Genomic DNA, 23,893 nt, shown 5'->3' with positions numbered 1-23,893 from the left:
TGCAGAACGGTTTCAACCAAGTTTCAAGCACCCTGGAACAAAAGAGGTTGGACAATGGATTGCAACATTCCCTATGATGTCTCTAAAAGGGTTTTCCGTTCATCTCCCCTTTTTACGGAGGTGGAAATAGAGTCAAAAGATCCAACGAAATGGCATGAGAAGGGGGCAAAAAATTTTAGGTAGGTTTTTTGGGGTTCTCAGGACTTACATTTTCTGACACACCCTGGCTATAGAATAAAAGTGACAGTAAATAAGCTTCTCCGAATCATTCCTATTCTAACCTCTGAGAGAAACAATAAAGGGTGTGAGAAATTTTTGGAAACATTCCTCGAGTTGCTTCGAGACTGAGCTGCAGTTCTTATGGAAAAATTTATATTTGACTCTGAAAAAAGTTCGACATAACAAGGTTTTGATTAAAAACTCTTTGACACAAGAATGAAAAGTAACACTAGATAAAAACGCAAAATCAAAGGGGAAAATAATTTTTCTTCATATCAAGGTTTTCGAAATACCGATAGTATACTGCATATATATACAACAATAATTTGATCGGTAAAAGGCACAAAAATAAAAATAGTTTATAGTAATTTTTACATGAACAGTCAAATGTTGATTCAGTTGTTTACACAACTTAATGTTACATAGACTGTTTTCTTAATAAGAGATTTTTTTGAAACAGAAATACTAGTAAAATACTTGTATATTAAGTAATAAAAGACTTAATTTTTTTTCGACCACAACCTACTTTAGCAGCCTTGCCAAATAGAAAATAGAATTCTCATGGAAAGTGTAAAAAAAAAAATATATTTCACTCGTTGAAGTTTATTCACCTAAGTGAAACAATATTTGACACTATTTAGCAAAGAAAATTTTAAAACAGTAACAGCAAGAATACACTGAACTAAACTAGTGGTTTGTGATAAAAAATAAAAAACAATTCTTGAAATACCTAGTTCAGATAAGTTATCACTAGAGGGTGGCTTTTCGGAAAATACTGTATCCAACAATTCCTGAAAACAGAGCAAATATAGATACACTTGTAAGTCCATAAGTTTCGTAAGGAGAAAAAGTGAAAACACGTAAAAGATAATTGATTAGTGCTTTGACAATGATCAAGTTAAAAACAAATTTAAAAAACGGAACGACTTAATTACTCATGTAGTTTGAAAGTTGTCATAAGGAGAAACAAAGTCATCAGAGACATAACACATTTGTATTCAGTGAATCCTTAAAGGAATAAATTAAACTATAGATACTCTGGATAACAACTAAGTGAATCCAAGAACGTGTTCAAAAAACAATGCTTGTATTTGAACCATTAGGAGCAAAAAAAGCACAAGTGGAAATTTTATAATGCATGTTTTAGCCACCAAAAATTAGTTTTAACCTCATTTTACTTCAAGCAAATGTGATGCAAGTCCAGGTTCAACTATTTGCCGATGGATAGTAATCTTAAAATGGATTATGCATTTTTTTTATTACACCCGAAATCTGAATGAGAATAAATTGCCAATTTACTTTCAGATTTTAATTTATATTTTCATTACATTTATTTTCTCAATACATAACCTTATTTAAAAATGAAAGGTAAATAAGTTTCAAATACATATCATCAAAATCAAAACTGTTGTCCTGCATTAATTAAAAAGAAACAGCAAATACATCATGTTGTCTGTTTTAATTAATTCATACTATACCTTTGCGAGTTTCCTAATTTCTTCATAAGCTGTACTTCCATGGAGATCATCTGGAGGCCCATGAAAAACTTTAGAGGAAAAGATAGAAAATAATCTAGCTATAATAAAATTCAACTACAATAGGCTAATTCAATGAAATTCTTCTGCCATTCCCATAGGATCATTTTGTGATTTCAGTTCACTTGTCAGAAGGAGAGATTTTCATGGCAATGATTATGCAATGCATAAAAGAATTCTCTTTAACGTTTGCAATAACTTTTTGAGCTATTCAAAATATTGTTGATTCATAGGCATTATTTATACCATCATTCAAACTTATTTTCGCTCTGAGGATTCTAAATTGTTGACTGCAATTTTGTTTGAAATTTTTCGGTTTTGGGTTCCATTGAGGAAACTGTTACATTTCTTATACATTTTAACAACAAAACATAATGTTTTCACTGTATTTTTAAAATTTTTTGGCTGGTCTAGATTTTTCTCATGCACATGCTATGACTATATTGCATTGAGGGAGGGGTGGGGGGCAGAGGCTTCTCCACTCTCCCCTTGGATGTAATTTCTCTTCTATCTATAATTGTATCAAGACATAAACAAAACCCTTTTTTTTTCTTTTGTAGCAAACAATTCTTACACAATGTTTTAAGAAAGTGTACCAAAGAAATAAGTATTGAGAGATAAATTTTAGTATTTATTATCTTTTTTTTTTAACTTCAGCATTTTCAAGATTAATGATTGACCAACTTCAATAGTAGTTATTTCAAAAAAATCAGTAAATTGTAAGAATAAAAACCTAGGTGATAGTAGATTTTGCTAAAAATCCTATAGGCAACTTTGTTGATAACCATAGCAAAACTATATTGCAAAAGATACAATGTACCTCAATAGGAGTGAATCCACCAAAAATTGAGAGTACATTTAGACAACATTGTACGAAAACATGCATTGATGCATTTATAATACAAAATAAATGTAATAGTTCTGCAACTTCCTGCTTTAATACAGTTAATTTCAACAATCCTAAAATATGTAAAAATTATATGTCAGCTAACATTAAATAATCAAAAGTATACAAATATCTAACTAATGCTACAGAGAACACAGATCAACAAGTATACTGCATCAAAGACTTTACTTTTTAATTAAAACTGAAGTGTATTTTTAATAGTATATTGGATTAACACATGTCACACTTTTTTGAAGCATGCAAAAAGTAGTGCAAAGTGAAATAGAGTTTCAATAACTAATGAAAATACTATTTATCAAATACTTTTAATACTTCATTAAGTTTAAAAACTATGCCAGTGGTTATCAAGGGATCCATACATTTTATAATGTTCTTTGTTATTACAGTGAAGCACTGTTTATATGTTTCTCTTTTTTCTGTTTTTATCAATTACATGTTTTTGAAGTTGGTCCCTGCAGAATCTAATACATAGTAATGTATACCTATCATATGTTTTTTCATTGATACACTTTTTTCATACAGTCCCTTCAAATCTATAAATGGTGCTTCACTGTAATTACTAAAATATACAGTAGACCTTCGTTTTATGCGGTTATTTTACGCAAGATTTGACACCTTTATTTTATTTTACTTGGATGAGTTTTGATTTCACGCTGGTATGGTAATGCAAACAGATAAAATTTTCCCCTCTTTCAAAATCCAAACTCCTGAGATGGCAGATAAGAAGTAATAAACTGCATTTTGGGGATCTACAGGGATAAAAACAATCCGAAGTCAAAAAAGAGGAAAAATTGGAGACTTAAAATTTGAACATATATATATATATATATATTACATTATGCGAAATTATATTGATACTATACTGTCTTTTAAATATTAATAGATAAATGTTCTTTTTACAAGTAGAAATGCTAACAAATGAATAAATAAAATAAGTTTGCATTTATTTAAGATTTTAACAGATATATCAATTCCATTTACCACTTTCAATTTCCCATAGCCCACAAATCAGGTGAAATTAAAACTTTATAATGCAACATCTAATGCTATAAAACTTCCATATAATTAAACACTTAATACAAGCTGAATGATTGGACACCATAATTACAAAATGACATTATTAGTGTGGCTAACCTTGGAGAAACAATTTAAGGAGCATTTTGAAATTTTGTGAAGCAGCTGGGTATATTCCATAAAAATCATTAAAAAAGCTAAACCCAATCTAAAACTTTTTGAGCGTTGATGGTCATTTTAAGCACTAGCATAAAAATGATTATTTTTAAATTGATAAAAAAAGTTTTAAACACTATGTCATGGTTTGAGAATATAAGCATCTTTAATTTCCTATATTTGCATGTCTGTCATAATAAAATAGCACAGTATAATTAAAATTAATTTGAATTTATTAAGATCTTCAAGAGCTATATCTTTGATAAGCCTGATAAGTACTAAAACTATATTTGAAGAATGATGTTGGCTTAAATTAACTCGGATGGAATAGGATAAATATTTTTGAATGGCGAGTGGCAGTCTTCATAAAATAAATAAATAAATAAAGTATAAGAAAGGTTGAAAATATTAGTCTACAAAAAGGTATTAATGTCTAAGCAGTAGAATGGCATACCAGATAAAAAAGAGATAGTGTTACAGAAGCGGATGCAATCGGATTTCAAAAGCTACATCTAATGATTGCACCCACCGTCACTATCCAGCATTCCCCCTTCCACGCCTATTTCACCCTCTTCACCAACAGCAAAAAGTTCCTTACTTCTTTCTACTCAAGAAAAAACATGTGCCTCAGCAAGAATCCTGATGGGAAGGTCGGGGCAGAAGGGAGGTGACGGGGTATTTGCGCCAGCGCTAGAAAGTGGCTGTGAAATGGGCGTGGCAAAACAATGAGCGTACAAGTTTTCAGCAAAAAATAAAATACATACAAGAAGGGCTGAAAATAATAGTCTACAAAAAGTTATAAAGGTTTAAGTGATAGGATGGCATAGTGACAAAAATGAGCGAGTGCTATGGAAGCGGATGCAATCGGATTTCGAAATTCATAAACGCTGATACTTTCTACGTCATTCTTGAGCTTTTTCCCCTCCCTACCCACGAAACGAAGTTCCTTTCTATCTTAGAAAGAACACGGAAGGCAGCAAAAGTCCTGACGGGAGGAACGCGACCACGATCGATCGCTTGAAAATGATCGATGGATAAGAAGTGAAAAAATACAAAAAGCGGAAAATCACGGATCCGCGGAAGATTTTCATCCCTGGATCTAACAAGTGAGCTTGGGCCACTGGAGACATATTTTGGATTGGTTTCAGAGTTCTTTCTAGAAGTAAAGTTATTAATCTCACAGAATTCAGAGCTCACAGGAAGAAGAGCTTTTAGAAGTGACAAAGGAGAACAAAGCCAATGAGGATATCAACATCGATGACACACAACCAAAAGCTTTCACACTGAAAATTTTGAGCCATTCCTTGAGAATGGCAAATGATCTTCTTGGTTTATTATAGAAGGATTATCCCATCGTGGAAATGAAGTGAGTGATCATGGAAGCATTAATGTCCTGCAAAGAACTACAGAGGAAAATTTTTTTATTGAATGCCAAAGGAATATCATAACCAGCTCTTTTTTATAAACACTAAGTTAGTTCATGTTTTCTTGATGCACACTGTGCATATGTATAGGAATAAATACACGTTAAACTTTTTATATATTTATCTATCATTAGAATGCAGCATTTTTTTCATCTATGAAACCTAACCCCTATTTTAACACTACAGTGGTGGTAAAAGAAATTGCATCAACCGTGTCGCAAAGGAGAGGAATATCATCCTGACTGCATTCAACACACAGTCAAGCATCCTGTATCCCAGATGATTTGGGGATGTATTTCTGATCAAGGAGTTGGTGGGCTTCACTTTGTACAAGGAACAGTAAACGCTCTGGTGTATATTGGCATTTTGGAAGAGAAATTGCTTCCTACTATCCGGGATCACTTTACTTCAGTTCCAAACGTCATTTTCCAGGATGATTATGCTCCGTGCCGTAGGGCAAAACTGGTAAAATTTAAAAACCATTATCCTGCCATTAGACTTAAATTGGCAAGGGGTTAAGTAATTTTTTTTTTCTCTAAACTCAAATGCAGTTTCAGAAATGGAAAAATGAGCATGGGGTCAGCAGTTTGCCTTGGCTCAGAAACAGACTCGATCTACGTAAACAATTATCAGATTCCTGCTGTTAAATGTTTATTTCATAAGTTTTGCAGAATTTCACATACATTTATCATTAATCGGTCAACCAAAATTTCTCACATAATCCCATTGTTGTGAAAATCCGAGGGTGATGCAATTTTTTTTACCAGCACAGTACTGTTAAGCCTTAATTCACAGTTTTGATTTATGCAGCATTTCCGTGATACGTAACACCCGCGTAAAACGAGGGTCTACTGTATTAAACTAAAGAAATTTGAAGCTCCTCTCACTGTTACTGTGTTACTGGATGACAGTTCAATTATTTCAACCATTTTCTAGAAGCATGTATTTTGTAGATAAGGAAAGACATTATACGACCACATCTCACCAGAAACCATGGGCGGATTTATGGGGGGGGCAATGCCCCCCCCAGTTTTGGGAGGACTTTATGTAGCAATAACACATCTTCCAAAAATTAAAAAGAATATATATATGTATATATATATATATTTTCTTTTTTGAATAGTTCAGAAGGGCATGGGTGGATTTATAGGGGGAGGGGGCATAGGGGACAATGCCCCCCAGTTTTGGGAGGACTTTATGTAGTAACAACCAGCTTCCAAAATCTTAAAACAAAAAAATCATGACTTTTTTTTTTGGAATAGTTCAATGAAAATGAAGAGAAAAGCAAATATCGTATTCTGATGGGAGAAAAGAAAAGGAAAAAAAAAAAGAACATTAAATACAAATAGTACAGCTGTCACTGGGGTGCTGAAAATGTGTCTAAATTAACTATTTTAGACTGAAAACTATTTGGGCAAGTATATGAATGAAAATATAGGCTAAACGAGCTATACATCAAGCTGCAACACTTATAATAATTGACGATTATTTTAATAAATTAGAACCTAAAGCAAAGGGGAAAAACTCCCCCTCCCCCATTCGCGTAACAGAACGATCTACTCGTTATGATTTGTTTCCACATTTCAAGTACTTATTTGTGAATAATATTTATGTTCTTAGTATATTAATTGGCCTTTTGAGAAATTCTAAAAAACATAAGTTTTTTTTTCTTCTCTCTCTCTTTTAAGAGAGAAAGAGAATAAATACTGTTGCAAACTGAATAAATTTCAGTAATCTGAGTGTTCTGATTAAATGAATCTTTTTACTTAGAGGGAGAGTACAATTTTACTTACTTTATAAATACTGTTTAAAAAGTAATGTAAGTCATAATCATCTAAGTCTAAGTGAGTCAGTCCTTTTCATTAGTGAAATCTAAATAATTGAGTCATCAAAAGTTTTGGAAATATTTGCTGAAATTTTATAAAAGTCTATAAAAACCTAACAAAGATTAGTAAAATCGTAAAAATCCTTTAACTGTAAAAAATGACGAATTTTCGTAAAAATTACAAAAAAATCAAGCAAAAATTTACAGGTAAGAGTGAATTACAAACAAGGTCGAATTTGCCTATAAGATAAACAAGCTGTTGCTTAGGGCTCCTGCTTTGAAGTGGGTCCCTAACTCGCCCCCCTCCCCCCCCCAAAAAAAACCATGATTCGTTCCTCAAAAAATGGAAATTGCTTGAAAAAACTAATTTCATTTTTAAGTGCTTGAAAACCTTGAATATTTGGAAACGTGTGGCTACAAACCTTAAATTTTAAAACTTCTAACAAATGGTAGAGGGGGAGGAATGCCAACATGTGTCAAATTCAGCTCATTGCCACATCCTGTATTAAAAATGCAAAAATCATGGTTCTCACGTTTGTAACATATTATTTGAAATAAATTTTTGTGACTCACCTGTTTCATATCTTGCTATTTATTCAATCCTGAATGCAGTATTTTGGAAATTCTTTTGTATTGATTGCTTTTATCTTACTTCTTCTGCATATTGTCTATCTGTTTAGCACGGAAAAAAAGTACACACTACTTCTATTTCTTTTCGTTTTCTTCCCCACTTGCAACTGAAGAAAGGTTGTTGTCATAAGAAATCTATGGTTTCTCTTTTCTTTTAAAGTTAAAATAGCTATTTCTCCCAAAGTTAGAACAGGACTGCAAAAATTTACAATCAAGTACTAAAATACCAGATACTGGAAAGTACAAACGAAGTGCGTTAAATAATTTTATTTATTCTAGAGTCCTTGAAAATAATTAGATAAGTCTTTGAAAATCCTAAGCAACGTAGGATCCAATTACTTCTACAGCATATTGTTAATCTGTTTAACCAGGAAAAAAAAAAAAATGATACACTACCTCTATTCCTTTTCGTTTTCTGCACTACTTGTAGTTAAAAAAAGGTTGTTGTAATGAGAAATCTAGTTTATTTTTTCTTTCAAACTTAAAAGGGCTGTTTCTTACAAAGTTTGAACAATACTGTACAACTGTATAATCTAGTTATCAATTTCTATGTCTATCCAATTAACCTTTATAAGGCTTCAAAATGCAGAATTGTATATCCATTTTACAAAATTTCCTTTGGGGGAAAAACCCCCGGCCCCCTAAAATTGGAGATATTCTATTTCCCACTTAAAAGGGAGCCCTGTGTCACTCTCTTGATAGCTCCCTCCCTTAAGGTCAATTAAAAAAGGACAGCATGAAAACGCACATTAATGAAAACGACACACAAAAAAGTAAAGCATGGACTTATGCATCACAGGAAACAGACAAAAACATAGGAGTAGGGGTCAATAAAAATGTTGCTAAAAAATTAAAAAAATCCTGCCCCCCCCCCCCCAGGAACTCAGTCCTAAATCCGCCTATGCCAGAAACTTACACATGGCTTGTTTCAAAGGAATTTCTTGAAATTTCACTTCATCAATCATTTCTTTATGTCCATTGTTGACAAGCCACAAAAGTATTTTTAGGACCTGTATTGAGAAATACATTTTTTAAAGGTTTATAAGTAACAATAGCAATAAGAACAGATTGGAAAAAGAGTAAATTATTTCAGTACTAAAATACTTCAGAAGATTAACTATATGTAAAGGATAAAATGTCTTTATTTATCACAAAGTATATTTATTAAAAAAAAAAAAAAAAAAAAAAAACCATAACTATATAGGGGCCATTTCAGGGGTTCCACTGACTGACATTCACAGAGCAAAACAATAAGTATTTTAAACATAAACCAAAAAATTTTAAACTTAAAATAGATATTATCTCCTCTTTTATTATATTTTTTATGCTGAATTTCATGGTATGATTGAATTTCCAAAATACATATTGGGTGATTTTAGAAAAATTGTTAAAAGCATGGTAACTGACTGACATGAATGCAACATGTGTGAAAAGTAATACTGATTTAATAAGAGATTTTTCTAAAAGTAAATGTAATTTTTATTAAATTCAACTCAGGATCAAAGAACAATGAATAAACTTCCAGTCTATGGCATTTATTTGAGCTGCAAAATATTGCCACAATAAAGAATTACAGTACTTAGAGCAGCTTGGTAACTGACTGACATCCTGGTAACTGACTGACATTTCTGAAATTTTCTAAAGATACTAATGTAAATGTTCAAAATTAAGCAGCAAAACTTATAAATGAGTTTACACAAAAGGTAAGCAGTGAGAATACAATTGTTAAGTTTAATACAGTGCACACTGGTTAATTGAATCAGAGGTTAATTGAACAAACCGCTTGATTGAATCAAATTGTCAGCCGCTTTATGGAATCGAAACTGTTTTGAACAAACTTGATTCATATAAGCGGCAGCCACTGTATTGCTAAAATAAATATTTGTAGTATTTACGACAAGTTGTAACCGACTGACATATTGGCAACTGATTGATATTACAAACATGCAACACAAAATAAACATAATAAATAAATAAACATTTTCTCTTAGTTTACTGATTTTCTCAAGCTGAATTGAATGGTATAATTGAATTTTTAAAATGCATTTCAGATGATTAAAAAAAAAAGAAGTTAAAAGCATGGCAACTGACTGACATGAATACAACCTGCGGGAAAAGTAATATAGATTGAATAAAAGTATATCCTCTGAAAGCAGAAGGATTATTCATGAATTTAAATTGTGATCAAGAAATAATGAATAACATTTCGGCATATGGCACTTAATTTCAGAAACAATACTAAAATAACAAAATTACAGTAATTAGAACAGCTTGGTGACTGACATTTCAAAATTTCCTACATCCTAATATAAAAAAATGAGAAGTATGCAGTAAAATGTACAAATAAGTGAACGCAAAAGCAGAACTTTCTTTGCCATTAGGGCTAGACCAGGGGCCCTTCAGCCTATGAGGACCCCCAAAGTAATAGAATATATAGAAAATTAAATGAAAATACTTTTTTAATATTAAAAATTATGATGTTTAAAAGTGAGGGCGATAAAATATGTATATAAAGATTGATTTTTAACATTAAAATAACATTTTTGTGCTACCTAGTATTTTGTTCAAGTAGTTTACACCTTTAGTGTATCTGCATTATCATCTATCACTCCTTCTACAAAACATTGTAGATCACAAGAAACTCCACAAAAATGTTCTTTATTAGCAGTCACTTCCCATATTTCTGTATTTCTCTCCCTCACCCTGTGAAAGTTGTGATATTGTAAATTTGTCTTTTGGCTGTATTGACTTTAAAAAATTTTCCTCTCTTGTTTTGAATAGATGTATTTTTGGAATAGCAGGCAATTATCTTCGAAATTTAGGCCCAAGCATTACTAAATTCTGGAAGAATGAATAACGAATAAAATCAATAAAATTTGTTGTCATTCATAAAAATTAAAAGAGTTGGGCTGTTTGATATTACTTAAAAGACAAAAAACAAAATAATTTTGTTTTCAGGAGCATTATATTAAATATCTTGCAGCCATTTTAAAGTTAAACAGAATGTCAGTCAGTTACCGTATCAAGTCAGTCAGTTACCGAGGAATTTTCGATGTTCCGGATGCAAACTTCCAATTCTACTTATTCAGCATTTAAATGCTCTTAATGTAGGCAGAGAATACGAATTTTGGAAAACTTTCACCAATAATTTTCATGCTGAGGGTAAAAAGTCGATTTTTTAGGGTAGCTGACTGACATTCATAAACTGATTTTAAGGTTACTTCTGAACAAAACTCTGTAAAGATATTTTTTGATATAAGCTTCCAGTTTAACATTATATTATGAGTATAACAAAATACACTAACCTTTTTTTCTTTTAGTTAGATTTTTTTTAAGGAAAAACATTGATTATTACATACCAAATTTCTTTGAAACCCCCGGAAAAGACAGACGTCTTTACGGCTTATTTTCAATATGAAAAATTATAAATTAAATTCTAACTTGATACCCTTTAAAAAAATATATTTCAAGCTTTTTAATGATATACAATACTTATAGTTTTGTTAATTTTGAAATTTTGATGCTCAGGTTGACATTTTCGTGGAATTGCTCATAGTGAAACCTCTCTGAGCGCCCACCCCTACGTACCGTAAAATTTTGGCCGTTGAGAGGGGGGTGGCCGCTTTAAAGTGTTTTCGTTACAGTTGCAATATAATTTCCATAATACAGAATATAAGCAAATCAAACACATAAAATGAAGTTTGAGATTTTTATATAGGAAAATAGTGCATTAATTTATTATTGCTTTACGTTTTTCAAAGAAAGGATACAATTTGTGACATGAGCTTTTATTTTTCTCCCATAATTGTTTTTAAAATCGTTTTTCAATTCAAAATGTAAATCTCTAACTACTTTATTTGTCATTGCATCTGAATTTCCAATGACTTTATCTATTATCCCCAAAATCACTTCAGTTGAAAGTTTAGTTTGCTGATGATTAAAAAACGTATTAGTAAATTGATCGGCAAAGGCCAAACTAGTGTCTGAAATGCATAAAAATATATTTTAGCAAAAAACAATAATGCAAACAGCAAACTGATTAGTTAATCTAAACTAATTCCAAACTAATATTAGATTTGATTATTAGCTAACTCATTAAACCGAAGATGTTTCTTTCAGTCGATACTGTAATTTTCAAAGCACTCCATTGCTGTTTTGTACTGGAACAAATTCGAAATTGTACTCTATTAATTCTCTTCCCTATTGTACACGCTTATATTGCTCAAAACTTTAATATGTTGTTCGAGATTCATAAAATGATCTCCAACAGTGCCGTTTGCTACCCAGATTACATATACACTGACCAACTAATAAAATGAGCATAGATGACATTTTTACTCCAAAATTATCGGAATTTGTTAACAGCCAATAAAACTTCTCCTTTTCTAAATGAAATGCTGTAGATTAGAAAAAAAAAAAGAGATTTTCCTGAAAAATGCGATGGACATATTCACTCGGCAGTCGTTCAGAATGGCTGAGTGGCTGTTATTAGGGATGTTTTTAACATTAAGTCTATGGGCTAAAAAATCCATGCCACAAAAATTGACCAAGAGGGGTGGCCGCTTAAGACAGATGATCGCTCAAAGAGGTTTCACTGTATTACGAAATAGATGAGAAATGTATTAATTGATTTGAATCTGGTCGATCTCTGATTGTTTAGTGTTTTATGAGTCAGAAACCCTTACACTGCATAAACAAAGCTTATATATTTACATCACTGCTTCACTACTACTTAAATTAGAATAAAAATGATAACAAACCTTTACTGATGTCAAAGGAGTATTAAGCTGCAACTTTGATACCAAAAAACTGGTAAGTATTTTACAATTTCGACCATTATCAACATATGTGATGGCTACAAAATAAATAAATCAGTATTAAAAACAAAACTACATTAAGGGAAGTTAAAAAAAGGCATATTTTGGTAATTCTTGTAGCTTGTGCTATAGATGGGTTAATTAGAAAAAAAAAAAAAAAAAAACTTCAGACAATTCCCCTTTAAGATATCACTCCTAAGACAATAATTTGTTAACTTTATTACTTTGCATATAGTATTTATTATTAGCATTTTATGCTTAATTTAATCATCAATTTATAACTTTTTCATCTTTGATTCAAAAAACATCATGTAAAACTTATGTGCAAAAACCATTAAAAAAATTGAGCTTTTTAAGTACTTTTATTATACTTGGCCTGATTGTCATGGAGCAATCTGAGGCCTGATTTTGCTTTTATCTCAACATTTAGATCACTTAGAGACTTCGGGATTTCACTAAATGAAGGGCTACGGGGAAGAACGATCAAGGTCCATTTTTCTAAAAAAACTCTGGTTAACCAATGGGAACACGTAGATTATTACAGACAGTATTTTACAGACAGTATATTAATATTATTCAGGCAAGAATCATCATAGTGAGTGAGTTTTAACAGGGAAAAACGAGGCTAACTCGGAAAAGACTGCACTGAGGAAAATTTGTGCATGGTCGACTACGATCATTCTTCCCTGTGACCCTTCAAATGATTTGCTTTATCTTAAGGTACAACTTAACGCTGAAAAATTAAAATTCTAAAATAAAACTATTATTTCGGTTAGGATGCAAAACAGCAAATTTCATGTAATTTCTCCATTAAATGTTTAAATATAAAACACATTGTTACAAATTTTGTTGCCTTGCAACAGTAACCAGGGCCGGATTTATCCATAGGAGCAGAAGTAGCAAATGCTACGGGCCTCGCGCTTCTGGGGGCCCCGTGCCATGAGAAAAAATTCCTGAAAAAAAAACTACTTTCCCCACTTTAACCCGTTTAAATTTCCCTCTAGCTTTCTCTTTTTATGTAGATTTAGTTTTTCTAAATGCTCAGGTAAATTAAAAATCTTATTTTTTTTCGATAGATTGCTTTCCAGAAATTTCTCCCAATTAAAGTCATGAAAACGCAAATAGTTAATCTTTCTTAGTGGAAGCAGAAAAAGTTCCGTTGGGTCAGAAAAGTTTCAAAACTGACCTAAAAATTACAATTTTAGGCAAAGTTTGGAGAACGGAGAATTGAACTTTCAGCTATCCCAGCCTTAAAAAAAAAAAAAAAAAAAAAAAAAAAAAAAAAAAAAATTGGTTGTTTCATACAATAGAGGAAAGAGAAAGGGGTTCTTTCCTGAAATTGTGCTCAATACTGAAGTCAATTTCAGGCTATCTTATCTTTAGAAGGAAAGGGTTTGAGGGATAGACCCATGCTAAAGCTGAAAACAAAATTTCAAGCTATGTGGGAAGATTAGAGAAAGAGATGAGGGTCTGAACTCCCCCAGAAACAATTCTGACTTCAAGTTTCGAATTGTCAAATCAAGTTTCAAACCGTGGTTTTAGATTATTACTGGAGACATTATGTGGGAGGGGGGGATACGGGTTTGCTTCGCAAAATGTTAGAAACTGAAATCTTCAAGACGTAGGCTATCTTTAGTTCTAACTTTAGGTGAAGAGTGATGTTTTGGAGCCTTTTCCCCCGAATGTTGAGAAGCTAGGGAAGTAGGTCGGTATTCTCCTTTAGAATTTTTTTGAAATTTTGAAATCGAAATGGTTTAAGGGCTTTCTCCAGAATTTTTCGGAATTTAGGCTTTAAAAACTCAGTTTTAAGCAGTTTTTGTTGATAGCAGGAGAAGGAGAATGCTGAAATTCTTAAAGCACAAATCCTAAAACCACATTTTAAGGCTTTTTTGGTGATGTTAGACAAGAGGGGGGCGGGAGGGTTACCATCCAGAAATTGTTTAAAAGTGGCTTTCTTCTTAGAGCTTTCGAAATTGGAGTCCTGAAAAGGTAATTATTACTCATCCTTAAACTCTTTTTGGTTACTTAACTTCATGTCAATTTATCACCCTCAAAATTTTCCGCCCATGACACGAGCCCGTAGATCCACACTGTAAACAACAATGAACAAAATTAAGAGATCATGATAGAAGAAAAGAAAAAGATTCTGGGACTTCACACTTATGCTGAGCGAAATAAGTGAATTGTTAAGAGAATATTATTTTTGATGAACTAATATAATTATGTGTAAAAGAAAGACTTTAAATATTGTTTTTAATTTTTTCCTCTGAGCGGGAGGGAACTAAAAAGCTGCCACCCATGCCCCGAACCTAACCCCTTTCTTTTGCATCACCAAAGGTAGCCGAAAACTTTTTCATTCGAGCTTGAAATTCAGAAAAGTTCAGGAAGAAAATAGTTTAACATAATCGAAAACCCGCTAAAACTGCTTTCTGGGACTTCAGTTTCGAAAACTTTCCATGGGTGTAATCACGAGCCCGATCCTATAACGTCGTCTAATAAGGTGGTCTACAAATGCGTATTTTGGACTAGAATTTTGAAAAATTTCAATGGGAATGTACCTCTCCCCCTCTAACATTGTTAACAATGGTCTAAAATGTACTTTTAAGACTTAAACTTCAAAAATTTCCCGGGTTGCCTCGGAGAGTGCCTGAACCCCATCCCATACCGAAACGTAATCCGCCATGGCCTACTATCTATCACGTTTTCACAACTTTCCATCCCCTTAAAATTTCTAGGGGATGGCTTTCGCAAACTCAGCTCCAAAATCACCAAAGAACGTAAAAAAATCCCATTTCAGCGTATATAATTTCAAGACTTTTTGCTTAAAATTGTGTTTTTAGATTAATAACAGATAATAAATTCAAAAATTTTCCAATGAGATATCCTTGAACACCACTCTTTCCTCTCTTTACAACAGCATTAAGGATAATCTGCAGTTTTATTTAAGACTTCAATTAAAAAAAAAAATGCTTGGAGAGTCGCTGTGAACCCAAATTTTTTCCTTTGATCTTACCTAAGATAGGATGCAATCGCGTTCTTTGACTTCAGTTTCCCCAAATAATAGCCTTCGAATCTTCTCTTCCTAATATGATCAGGGGTCGTGGAATTGAGTTTTTAGAATTGAAATATCGAAAATTTCCGGGGGTTAGCCCCCCGGAACCCCCCTTTTATGTCGTCCAAAAATTGCGGTTTTGGAATTAAAAGTTAAAAACGTGTAGTAACGGGAGGACGAGGGGCAATAAAAGATTATCATAACTATCGTAAAACTCTAAAACTATATCCACATTTATGTATTCATGCATGTTATAATTACACCCCCCGTCTCCATGAAGAAGTGCTATATTGTTTACTATATCATTCAAAAACGAGGGCCCCTCGGAAACATTTGCTACGGGCCCCGTGCTGGCTTAATCCGGTCTTGACAGTAATGTTAATAGCAATCATAATGAAAATTTTGAATCAAGGCTCCTCTGAAGCAAGCATGAAATGTATTCAATATCATTGCTTTCTTAGGATTTTTATCCTCATCTATGCCCATAATCGATAACGATGATGGGGCTAAGGAAGAGACATATTAAGATCTTTATCATGAGTAACTTGTATGCTGTGAAACATAAAATGGTTTCGAAAACCTTTTCACACATAAATGTTTTTAATAATTTAGCACACAAATATATTTTAAAGAGGAACAAGGATAAATTTTTAGGTCCAATTGCTTAAAGTTTTAGATGACGAACGAAACGAATCATGTATGTAGGATTCGTTTTCTTTTAGTATGGAGCATTTATATGAAAACTTAGGGTGACATTTCATGATGGTAACATTATTCTACTTCTGAAATACACTAAAAAGAATAAAATAACAGATTTTTTTTTAAAAAATACTAAGGACTTTCCATAATGCACTCAAAAAGATACAATAACTTTTCTCGGTCAGAAAGGAGTTTCAGTATTCCTGTAGTTTTCAATTATTCTAAGAAAATGACACCACAAACGAAGAAAAGTGTGGCTCAAGTCATTTCAAACCAGACTTTCCTGTTTAAAAAAATATGCATGTTTCAACACTCCAATTTATGATTGAAAGCTGGATAATAAGAAATTCCCTATAGGACCCCAAGTCATTTCAAACCAAACTTTCCCATTAAAAAAAATATGCATGTTTCAACACTCAAATTTATGATTGAAAGCTAGATAATAAGAAATTCCCTATAGGACTTGAGCTGCACTTTTCTTTGTTTGTGGTGTCATTTTCTTGAAATAATTGAAAACTACAGGAATACCGAAACTGTCCTTTCTGACCGAGAAAAGTTATTTTATCCTTTTGAGTGCATTATGAAAAGTGCTTAGTATTTTTTCAAAAAATTCTGTTATTCTTTTTACACCTAAATACAGTGAAACCTCTGAATAGCGGACAGTCAAGGGACCAGAAGTTTTGTCCGTTATTAGGAGGTGTCCACTATTGGGAAGAACTACTTAATTTACCTTTTTCAAAATGGGCTATTGTTCCCTTTGTAGAACACAATCGAAACAATTGCGAAAGGTTTACTACATTTTATAGTCAAGTGTAATTAATCTGTATTTTCTTAATAAAGGTATACTGACAGCACACACTTGCCTTAAAAAGCATTTAGTCAATTAAAGTAATCAGTTAAAACAGTTTGACATCTCTTTTTTGCATTACAAGCCTGTTTCTCAGTATAAATATTTAAATCATTTACCTTAGCAAGTCCTTTAGTGTCCCCTTTAATCAGGAAAAAGTTTTTCAATTCTTTACTGTATTTCAGTGCTTCTGAAAAGTCTCTAATTGTGCAAACATCATTTTCAATCACAGGAAAATCCCCAACGTTTTCCCCGACTTCTCTGGTTTTCTCTTGGAGTAATACCCTGCTCATTGGGACGTTCTTTGCACGAGCAGCTCTGAACCATTTCATGACAACCTCGTCGATTTCACTGGTTTCCGTTTTGCGAAACTTAACATTTTTTAAATCTTCATTCGAACTCACAATCCACAATTTTCTAATTTCGTCTTTATCTTTTAAAATTTCGCTGATTTGAGTTTTCCCAACTTGAAAACAACAAGACAATGCACACTTAATTTTTTCTTTTTCGGCAACATCCAAAACATTATTTTTTTTTTCAATGTCAGTCTCTTTCTTTTAGTTGCCATTTTAAAATTCAAATAATATTGTCACACAAAAAAAATCAACTAAATCAACACGACTTTAGGAGAGTTTGCAACTGCAAAGCTACGATTGCTGCATGAAAAGCAGGTTCGCTTGCCTCCCAATTCATCTCAGGGTGTGAATATCCCATTACCAACAGCGGCGATTCGGCGGAGCAACCCCCTCTCCCCAACCCAACGCACTTTTTATGGTTAATTTATTTATTTTATCTCGAGTATCACTATTGCAAGATTGATAGTTGGCAATATGACCTTGAATATGGGCAAATCTTTTTCGTGTCTAAAAATTAAACAACCCTCGTGTCTAAAAATTAAACAACCCAACGAAACCAAGGCGCCATAAAGCCGACTACTACCGGCGCTGCGTCGGTCTGCTCAATAGCATCTCCCGAGAGCTCCAGTTAGAAAAAGCGCCCAGTTTCCTCTTTTTTATCTTAACTTTTGAATAGCTATTGTGTACAAAATTCACTAAAATCTTAAGAAAACGTACGTTAATTGTTAGACTGATATCAGTTTTCACTTATCTGCTTCAATACTCTCAAAACTAGCCGTAACAAAATTATGACTTTTTTTTTCTTTTTAATTTTTTGCTGCCCACAAAAAGTACCATGTCTTTTAGTTCTTTTTTTTCTGTCCACAACTTTTAAGTCCCAATCGCTGCCTCTGCTCATTACCACCCTTTTAATACCAAGAAACAGTGATAAGGAAATGACGGGGAGGGGGGGATATCAGTTGTGGAGGATGAAAAGCTTTGTAAGGCAAGCAGTTACTAAGATATTCTGTGAAAAGAAAAAAAACCGGAAGTGCTACGATCGCAAGGGAAATTTTTTGTGAAATAACTGTCCGTTATTCGGAGTGTCCGTTATTCAGAGTGAATTACATGGAATGGCCTATATTGAGGGACTGGGACTTGCAAAAATTTCCGCTAATTAGAGGTGTCCGTTATTCGGGAGTGTCCGTTAAGGGAGGTTTCACTGTACTTTTAGTAACACTCCTTTGAGTTATAACTGGAACTGAAATTAGTTATTTTAGTAGTGTTGTGAATTTCCTTTCATAACTCTACCAACTGTTACACAAGGAAAGTTTTATGTAATAGAGTTATTGGCAATATTTTAAAGTAAAATATGTTTAAAATGAATATTTTGGAGAAAAATATTATCAAAAACTCAGTAATTAAAACTTATCAATATTCATATTTATGCATCACAAATATTGCAGTAAGTATGAATTGATTAGATTACACTCTATTAGCTTTAGCATACTTTTGGACAGTTTCAGATGATAAAAACCACCTGCCCTGTCCTAACCAGTTTTGGACAATCCAAAACTCAACCCTGGTTTTATTATTATTACTGAGTGCATTAATAACATAAATATTCAAACCATTAATTTCTCCAAATAAATATCCAGGTACAACAGGTGAATTATCTGAAATTGCAGCTCCAACCATAGGGTACTACAAAAAGAAAAAAATGCACATGTAATTTGCAAAAGAGTACAAAAAAATAAACATAATTGAAAATAGCTCATACTCAATTCGTATTAACAATAGTGAAATGTGAAGTTAAATACATGAACTTATAAAGTCCTTGGTACTTTATCAGGAGGTAAGAACAAATACTGGTTAAATTATTGGGGCAAATCTAATCTGGTAGCATTGTGAAAGCTTAGCAGTCGTAGATCCTAACCACAGCATTATGAAGTTACCAGGTTAGGTTTGTCCCAAATGTAGTCTCTTGCACGCACATATGTATAACTCTCACCCTCATATTTTCGAAGATACTTGTTTGGAAACTTCACTTTGTTTAATATATTAAAAAATTCAATAATTATTGTTACAAAATTTAAATTAAAAAAAAAGTACCTGAGACAAAAATTCAAGTTCGTTAAAGAATGTTTTGAAAGCCATGCGTGAATCTTACATAAAATGAATAAAAGAAATATTTTCAGGGCTTTCCCGTTCACTTATTATTTGTCGATTCTTGTGTATTATTTTACATAGAAATGAAATAACGCAGAGCAGTCTTTAAATGTTTTTGCTGTTTGGGTTTCTTTGAGCTACAGTATATCAGGTGCAATTGCGCACTAGAAGAAAATGCAAGAGGTATAGGTGCTAGGTCTCTCCTCTTCAACTTCATTTACTTCACATCTTTTCAATGAGAACACCTTTTCAATCAAACTAAGTTTGATTTACGGAATTTTTTTACAAAATTGAATGAAAATAAAGCGTAAAAATTTTCGGGCCCCTTCCGACTCTGGGTCTCTCCACGTTGTGGGGTCGTGCGGTACGTAGTTACGCCAGTGACTGAGAGCCTTTGGGTCCTTTTCTGACATTAAACCTGTGCGCCTTATTTATTTATTATTATTTTTTTTTTTTGGCCTCAAACCTGTGCGTTTTTTTTTTTTTTTTTGCCTTCAAACCCTAGCATCTTTGTCTCCCCCCCCCCCGCACTTAGGGAATCAAGGTTCACGCACTCTTGGGGGATCCAGTCCGCCCCTGCAATTGTGTAAGGATTAAAATGAGATATTGAGAACATTTTGAATTCCTGCTTTCATGCTACGTAAGCAGTAACCAAGAAAGGATAAAGTCAGTAGTTATGAAATATTTACAGTAAGAAATAACCAGTTTTTAATTTAACTATCAATTATTTCATTACAAAGATAGATATTAAATTACTTACTTCTTATCACAAAAATTTAAATCATGAAGAATACGGAAGGAAGTTGAAAAATTAACTGGGTAAACTACAAAATGTTTTACATTGATCAATACTAAAAACTGATTCACAAAAGAGGTGAAATGTCTTTTTAAAGGAAAACTTCCATTTTCATTTATAAATGCAGTTATGAGTCATCCAAAACAATAACACAGTGAGAATCTTAATTTCGAAGATTCTAGGAAATGGAATTTCGAATTAGAAGAGTGATGTACCGAACACGAAAATGAACTCTTGATTGTCAAATTTGTACTGAGAAATATCTTTCGTTCTATTATTGAATAATTTTTTACATAGATATGTAAATAAAGTTAAAAAAAAAAAAAAAAAAAAAAAAAACATGGTTTTTGCAGTTTGAGTTAAGTGTCCCCCCCCCCTTGAATTATGTAAGGGGTTAAGTTTATTATTTCATTGTAAATTGGATTAAAAAACAACCGGATTCAACAAAAAACATCTGTGAAATTAAACTTCTAAAAAGTTTACCAAAATATTTATTATTGACCCAAAATATGCTAACGGAACAAGTGCAGAAATTTAGAAATCAGTTGATTATTTTTTTCATTAAAATTTTTTCTTAACTAGCACGGTTTTCCCCCCAATTAAATAACAAGCAATAATTTGAGACTAATTTGTATAATTATAATATTGTAGAAATTAAAATGAAAACATTTTAAATTACTTATTTTATATTACGTAAGCATGGCTATGATTGTCTAGCAAAACGACTTTGCAGAATAAATGTACGTGATAGCCCAAAATACATGCTCCGCATTCTGCAATCTGGAGAAGGACATGGACTCAGTCCATCTTTCTGTCCGTCCTGCACTTGTCCCCTCGACTCTGCACGGTTAATTGCTCTAATGGGCTAAACGTGTTACTTTGGGACTTTCTTTGTTTTTCATTTTTATTTCTGAGTTTGTGTCCTTATTTTGTCTTAATTGTTGCCTGCCATTGCAAAAAAAAAAAAAAAAAAAAACCTTAAGTAATTATCAAGTAGAGTTATCGACAACATTTCTAAAACATGGTCTGTTTTAAATGTTAGTAATTTCAGTGCAAATAAGAAATATCTTAAAATTACTTATTTCTAAATACAAAAAAATTGAATAATTTGAAAAATGTAAAAAAAAAAAAAAAAAAATTGAAGAGTTTGCTAAGTAAATAAAGAAATAATTTACATTGTGGCATATCTGTGCCACAAAGCCATCAGATGGACATAAGTCCAAAAATTGCGATTTTCTGTTTATTGCTGCATTGTATGTAGAAGCCTATTCCGCATCGAGTCATGTGAGTGTAATTCTTAAAAAAGAATCCTTTTCAATTTTTTGCAGGGTTAAAAGAGCACTTGTCACATCCATTTTGCATGGGCCAGAGAAAAGTTTTTCCTTTCCCCTAAAACTATCATAAAGTGACTTACGTCCTTCTGGCTTTGAGTTACATGATTCTAATTTAAATTCCATTGATTTCATTAAAAGTGCAGTTTATCGTATTTTCTAATAGATAGCCCGACAAGTTATTTTACTTTTAAAATCGTTTTTAAACTAAGCAGTATAATTTGTTCCTTGAAGGGTTGAAATAACAAAGATATTTCTACTATCAACCTTTATTGAATACTCAGTTAGACATCTTAGATTCGAAGTCTTGTTTAGCCGAAGGTATAAGCTAGACATAGTGTTTAAGGCTGAATAAAAGCACAATGACGCCATAATTTTGATTGACGTTCGAAACAACCTATCAGAGGCTAGAAATGCCTCTCGGTCCGAACAGGAGTAAAGGTAGCTTATATGCTTCTGGGTAACGTTCTGGGATTTTAATGAGTTTACACCATTTTTCTGTGAAAAACCAGAGGTTGTTTTCGAGAAAGTTTCCTGAATCGCAACTTAAATGCAGATTTTGCACTGCGGCGAAAAACATTTCTAGCTACCAGTGTAAAAATGTATTAGGCTTCTTTATTAAGTGTTTTTTCTCCAATTACATTACGGTACCCCGTATCGACTACGCCCCAATCAAGTACGAAATGCAGTCTCTGGATACAGTTACTTGGATGGAATTGCTTGCAATTTCTTCTTAGCTTCGACCCTATTTGAATCACTAGACCTTGGAGCGCGCCCATCACAATTTGCCATCGAGCTAATGCGCATGCGCGAGTAGTTCTTTTTGCAAATGTACTTTGGTAGCGAGAGCATTTGAGATAGTTATCGTCTGCTAGCGGAATAGAACTCTCGCTTGACGTATTTAGGGCAATACGCTTATTTTTGTATCTACTCTTTGCATCATATTTATTTTTCGAAAAGAAATTATTTGTTTTTGTTGTGCCATATGTTGAGAAGTTTCTTATTTGATTCATGTTTTTAGAGTATGACGACATATGTCATACATCGTTCTTAGCGATGCTTTTTTAGCACCAACAGGAAAAAATCAGATAAAAAACATGCTCAAAGCACTTCAGAACACAATATATATAAAAACAACATAAAAGCACAACAAAAAACATCACGAATATATGCTTCAAAAATGTACAGGGCCGGGGTTTTTTGTAAACATATTAAAATACAATGAAATAAATTATTGTATTAATTACAAGTCGAAATTAATGCATTAATTTTTTTTTCATCATTTCTCCGGGATACGAGCCCTCGGTCTCATAGTACTTTCGTAATGAGACCTCGGCTCGCCGGCCCTGCCTCGGTCTCATTACGAAAGTACTATGAGACTTCTGGCTCGCCAGGACCTCGCTCCGCTCGGTCCGTTATCCCTCCGACTGTTAACCCATTCCTTGCCCCGGCCGATACAGGATCGGCCGCGCAGTTTGTGTTAATACTGCCCCGGCCGATTCAGGCTCGTCGCAAGAAAATGGTTCCTAACTGCCCTCGACGATCCTGTGTCGTCACGGCGATTCTAGCAGTTTTTGCTTCGGCCGAATATGTGTCGGCGATCCTTCCAGGGGCAGAACCCTGTTATTGCGCTTCTCTGTTGGGTTCTGGAGCTTTTAGGGGAGCGGTAATCAAGCTCTTTTCTGAGACAAAAGGGATGTAACTTATAGTATTTCACGGAACTTGTTGTAATTTATTTTATTTTACTAAGATATTAACTTTTCAAGTACTCTTGGATGGGACACGTATAATACTTCAAATAATCAGGCACTTTATTTTTATCTTTTCGTGGAAGCTTTGTTTCTTAGCATTCTGGCATTTGAACTCCTGATGAACAAGTGTGAAAATATTTCCTTACATATTTATCAATATTTCTATGCCTGAATAAAGCAAATAAACAAAAATATGTTTTTCTTGTTATCAAAAATCCACCTTCTTACGCAAGTATCCTTCACTAAATTGTTCATAATCCTCAAATTTTATAACTTATTTTTCGCAATATTATTTTTTTAAATTATCTTATATATCTTAATTTTGTACGAGTATGTTTTTTTTTATTATAATGTGTTTACTACGCGTTTTATTTTTTTGTATACTA

At 32.8% G+C, this 23,893-nt stretch overlaps 1 protein-coding gene across 3 annotated transcripts in view; it reads right to left on the bottom strand.

The window, feature by feature from the left end:
• Positions 1-19,766, bottom strand: part of LOC129228293 (AP-4 complex accessory subunit tepsin-like) — a 53,349-nt gene extending 33,583 nt beyond the window's left edge. For 2 of the 3 annotated variants that reach the window (XR_008580913.1, XM_054862970.1), the window contains exons 1-6: positions 19,573-19,766; positions 19,092-19,164; positions 12,471-12,565; positions 8,627-8,720; positions 1,698-1,765; positions 950-1,010 (exon numbers count right to left, since the gene is read on the bottom strand). Coding sequence is in view for 2 of the 3 variants with exons in the window: in XM_054862970.1 (XP_054718945.1) it covers positions 950-1,010; positions 1,698-1,765; positions 8,627-8,720; positions 12,471-12,565; positions 19,092-19,164; positions 19,573-19,617 (436 nt within the window). In the remaining variant the exon portion in view is untranslated. The remainder of the gene's footprint in view (positions 1-949; positions 1,011-1,697; positions 1,766-8,626; positions 8,721-12,470; positions 12,566-19,091; positions 19,165-19,572) is intronic. The other variant, XM_054862971.1, reaches the window with a different exon arrangement.
• Positions 19,767-23,893: the final 4,127 nt, after the last annotated feature.

The sequence above is a fragment of the Uloborus diversus genome, chromosome 8 (assembly GCF_026930045.1).
Source record: "Uloborus diversus isolate 005 chromosome 8, Udiv.v.3.1, whole genome shotgun sequence".
In the NCBI taxonomy this organism is placed as follows: domain Eukaryota; kingdom Metazoa; phylum Arthropoda; class Arachnida; order Araneae; family Uloboridae; genus Uloborus; species Uloborus diversus.
This window is presented reverse-complemented; position numbering and strand designations above follow the sequence as displayed.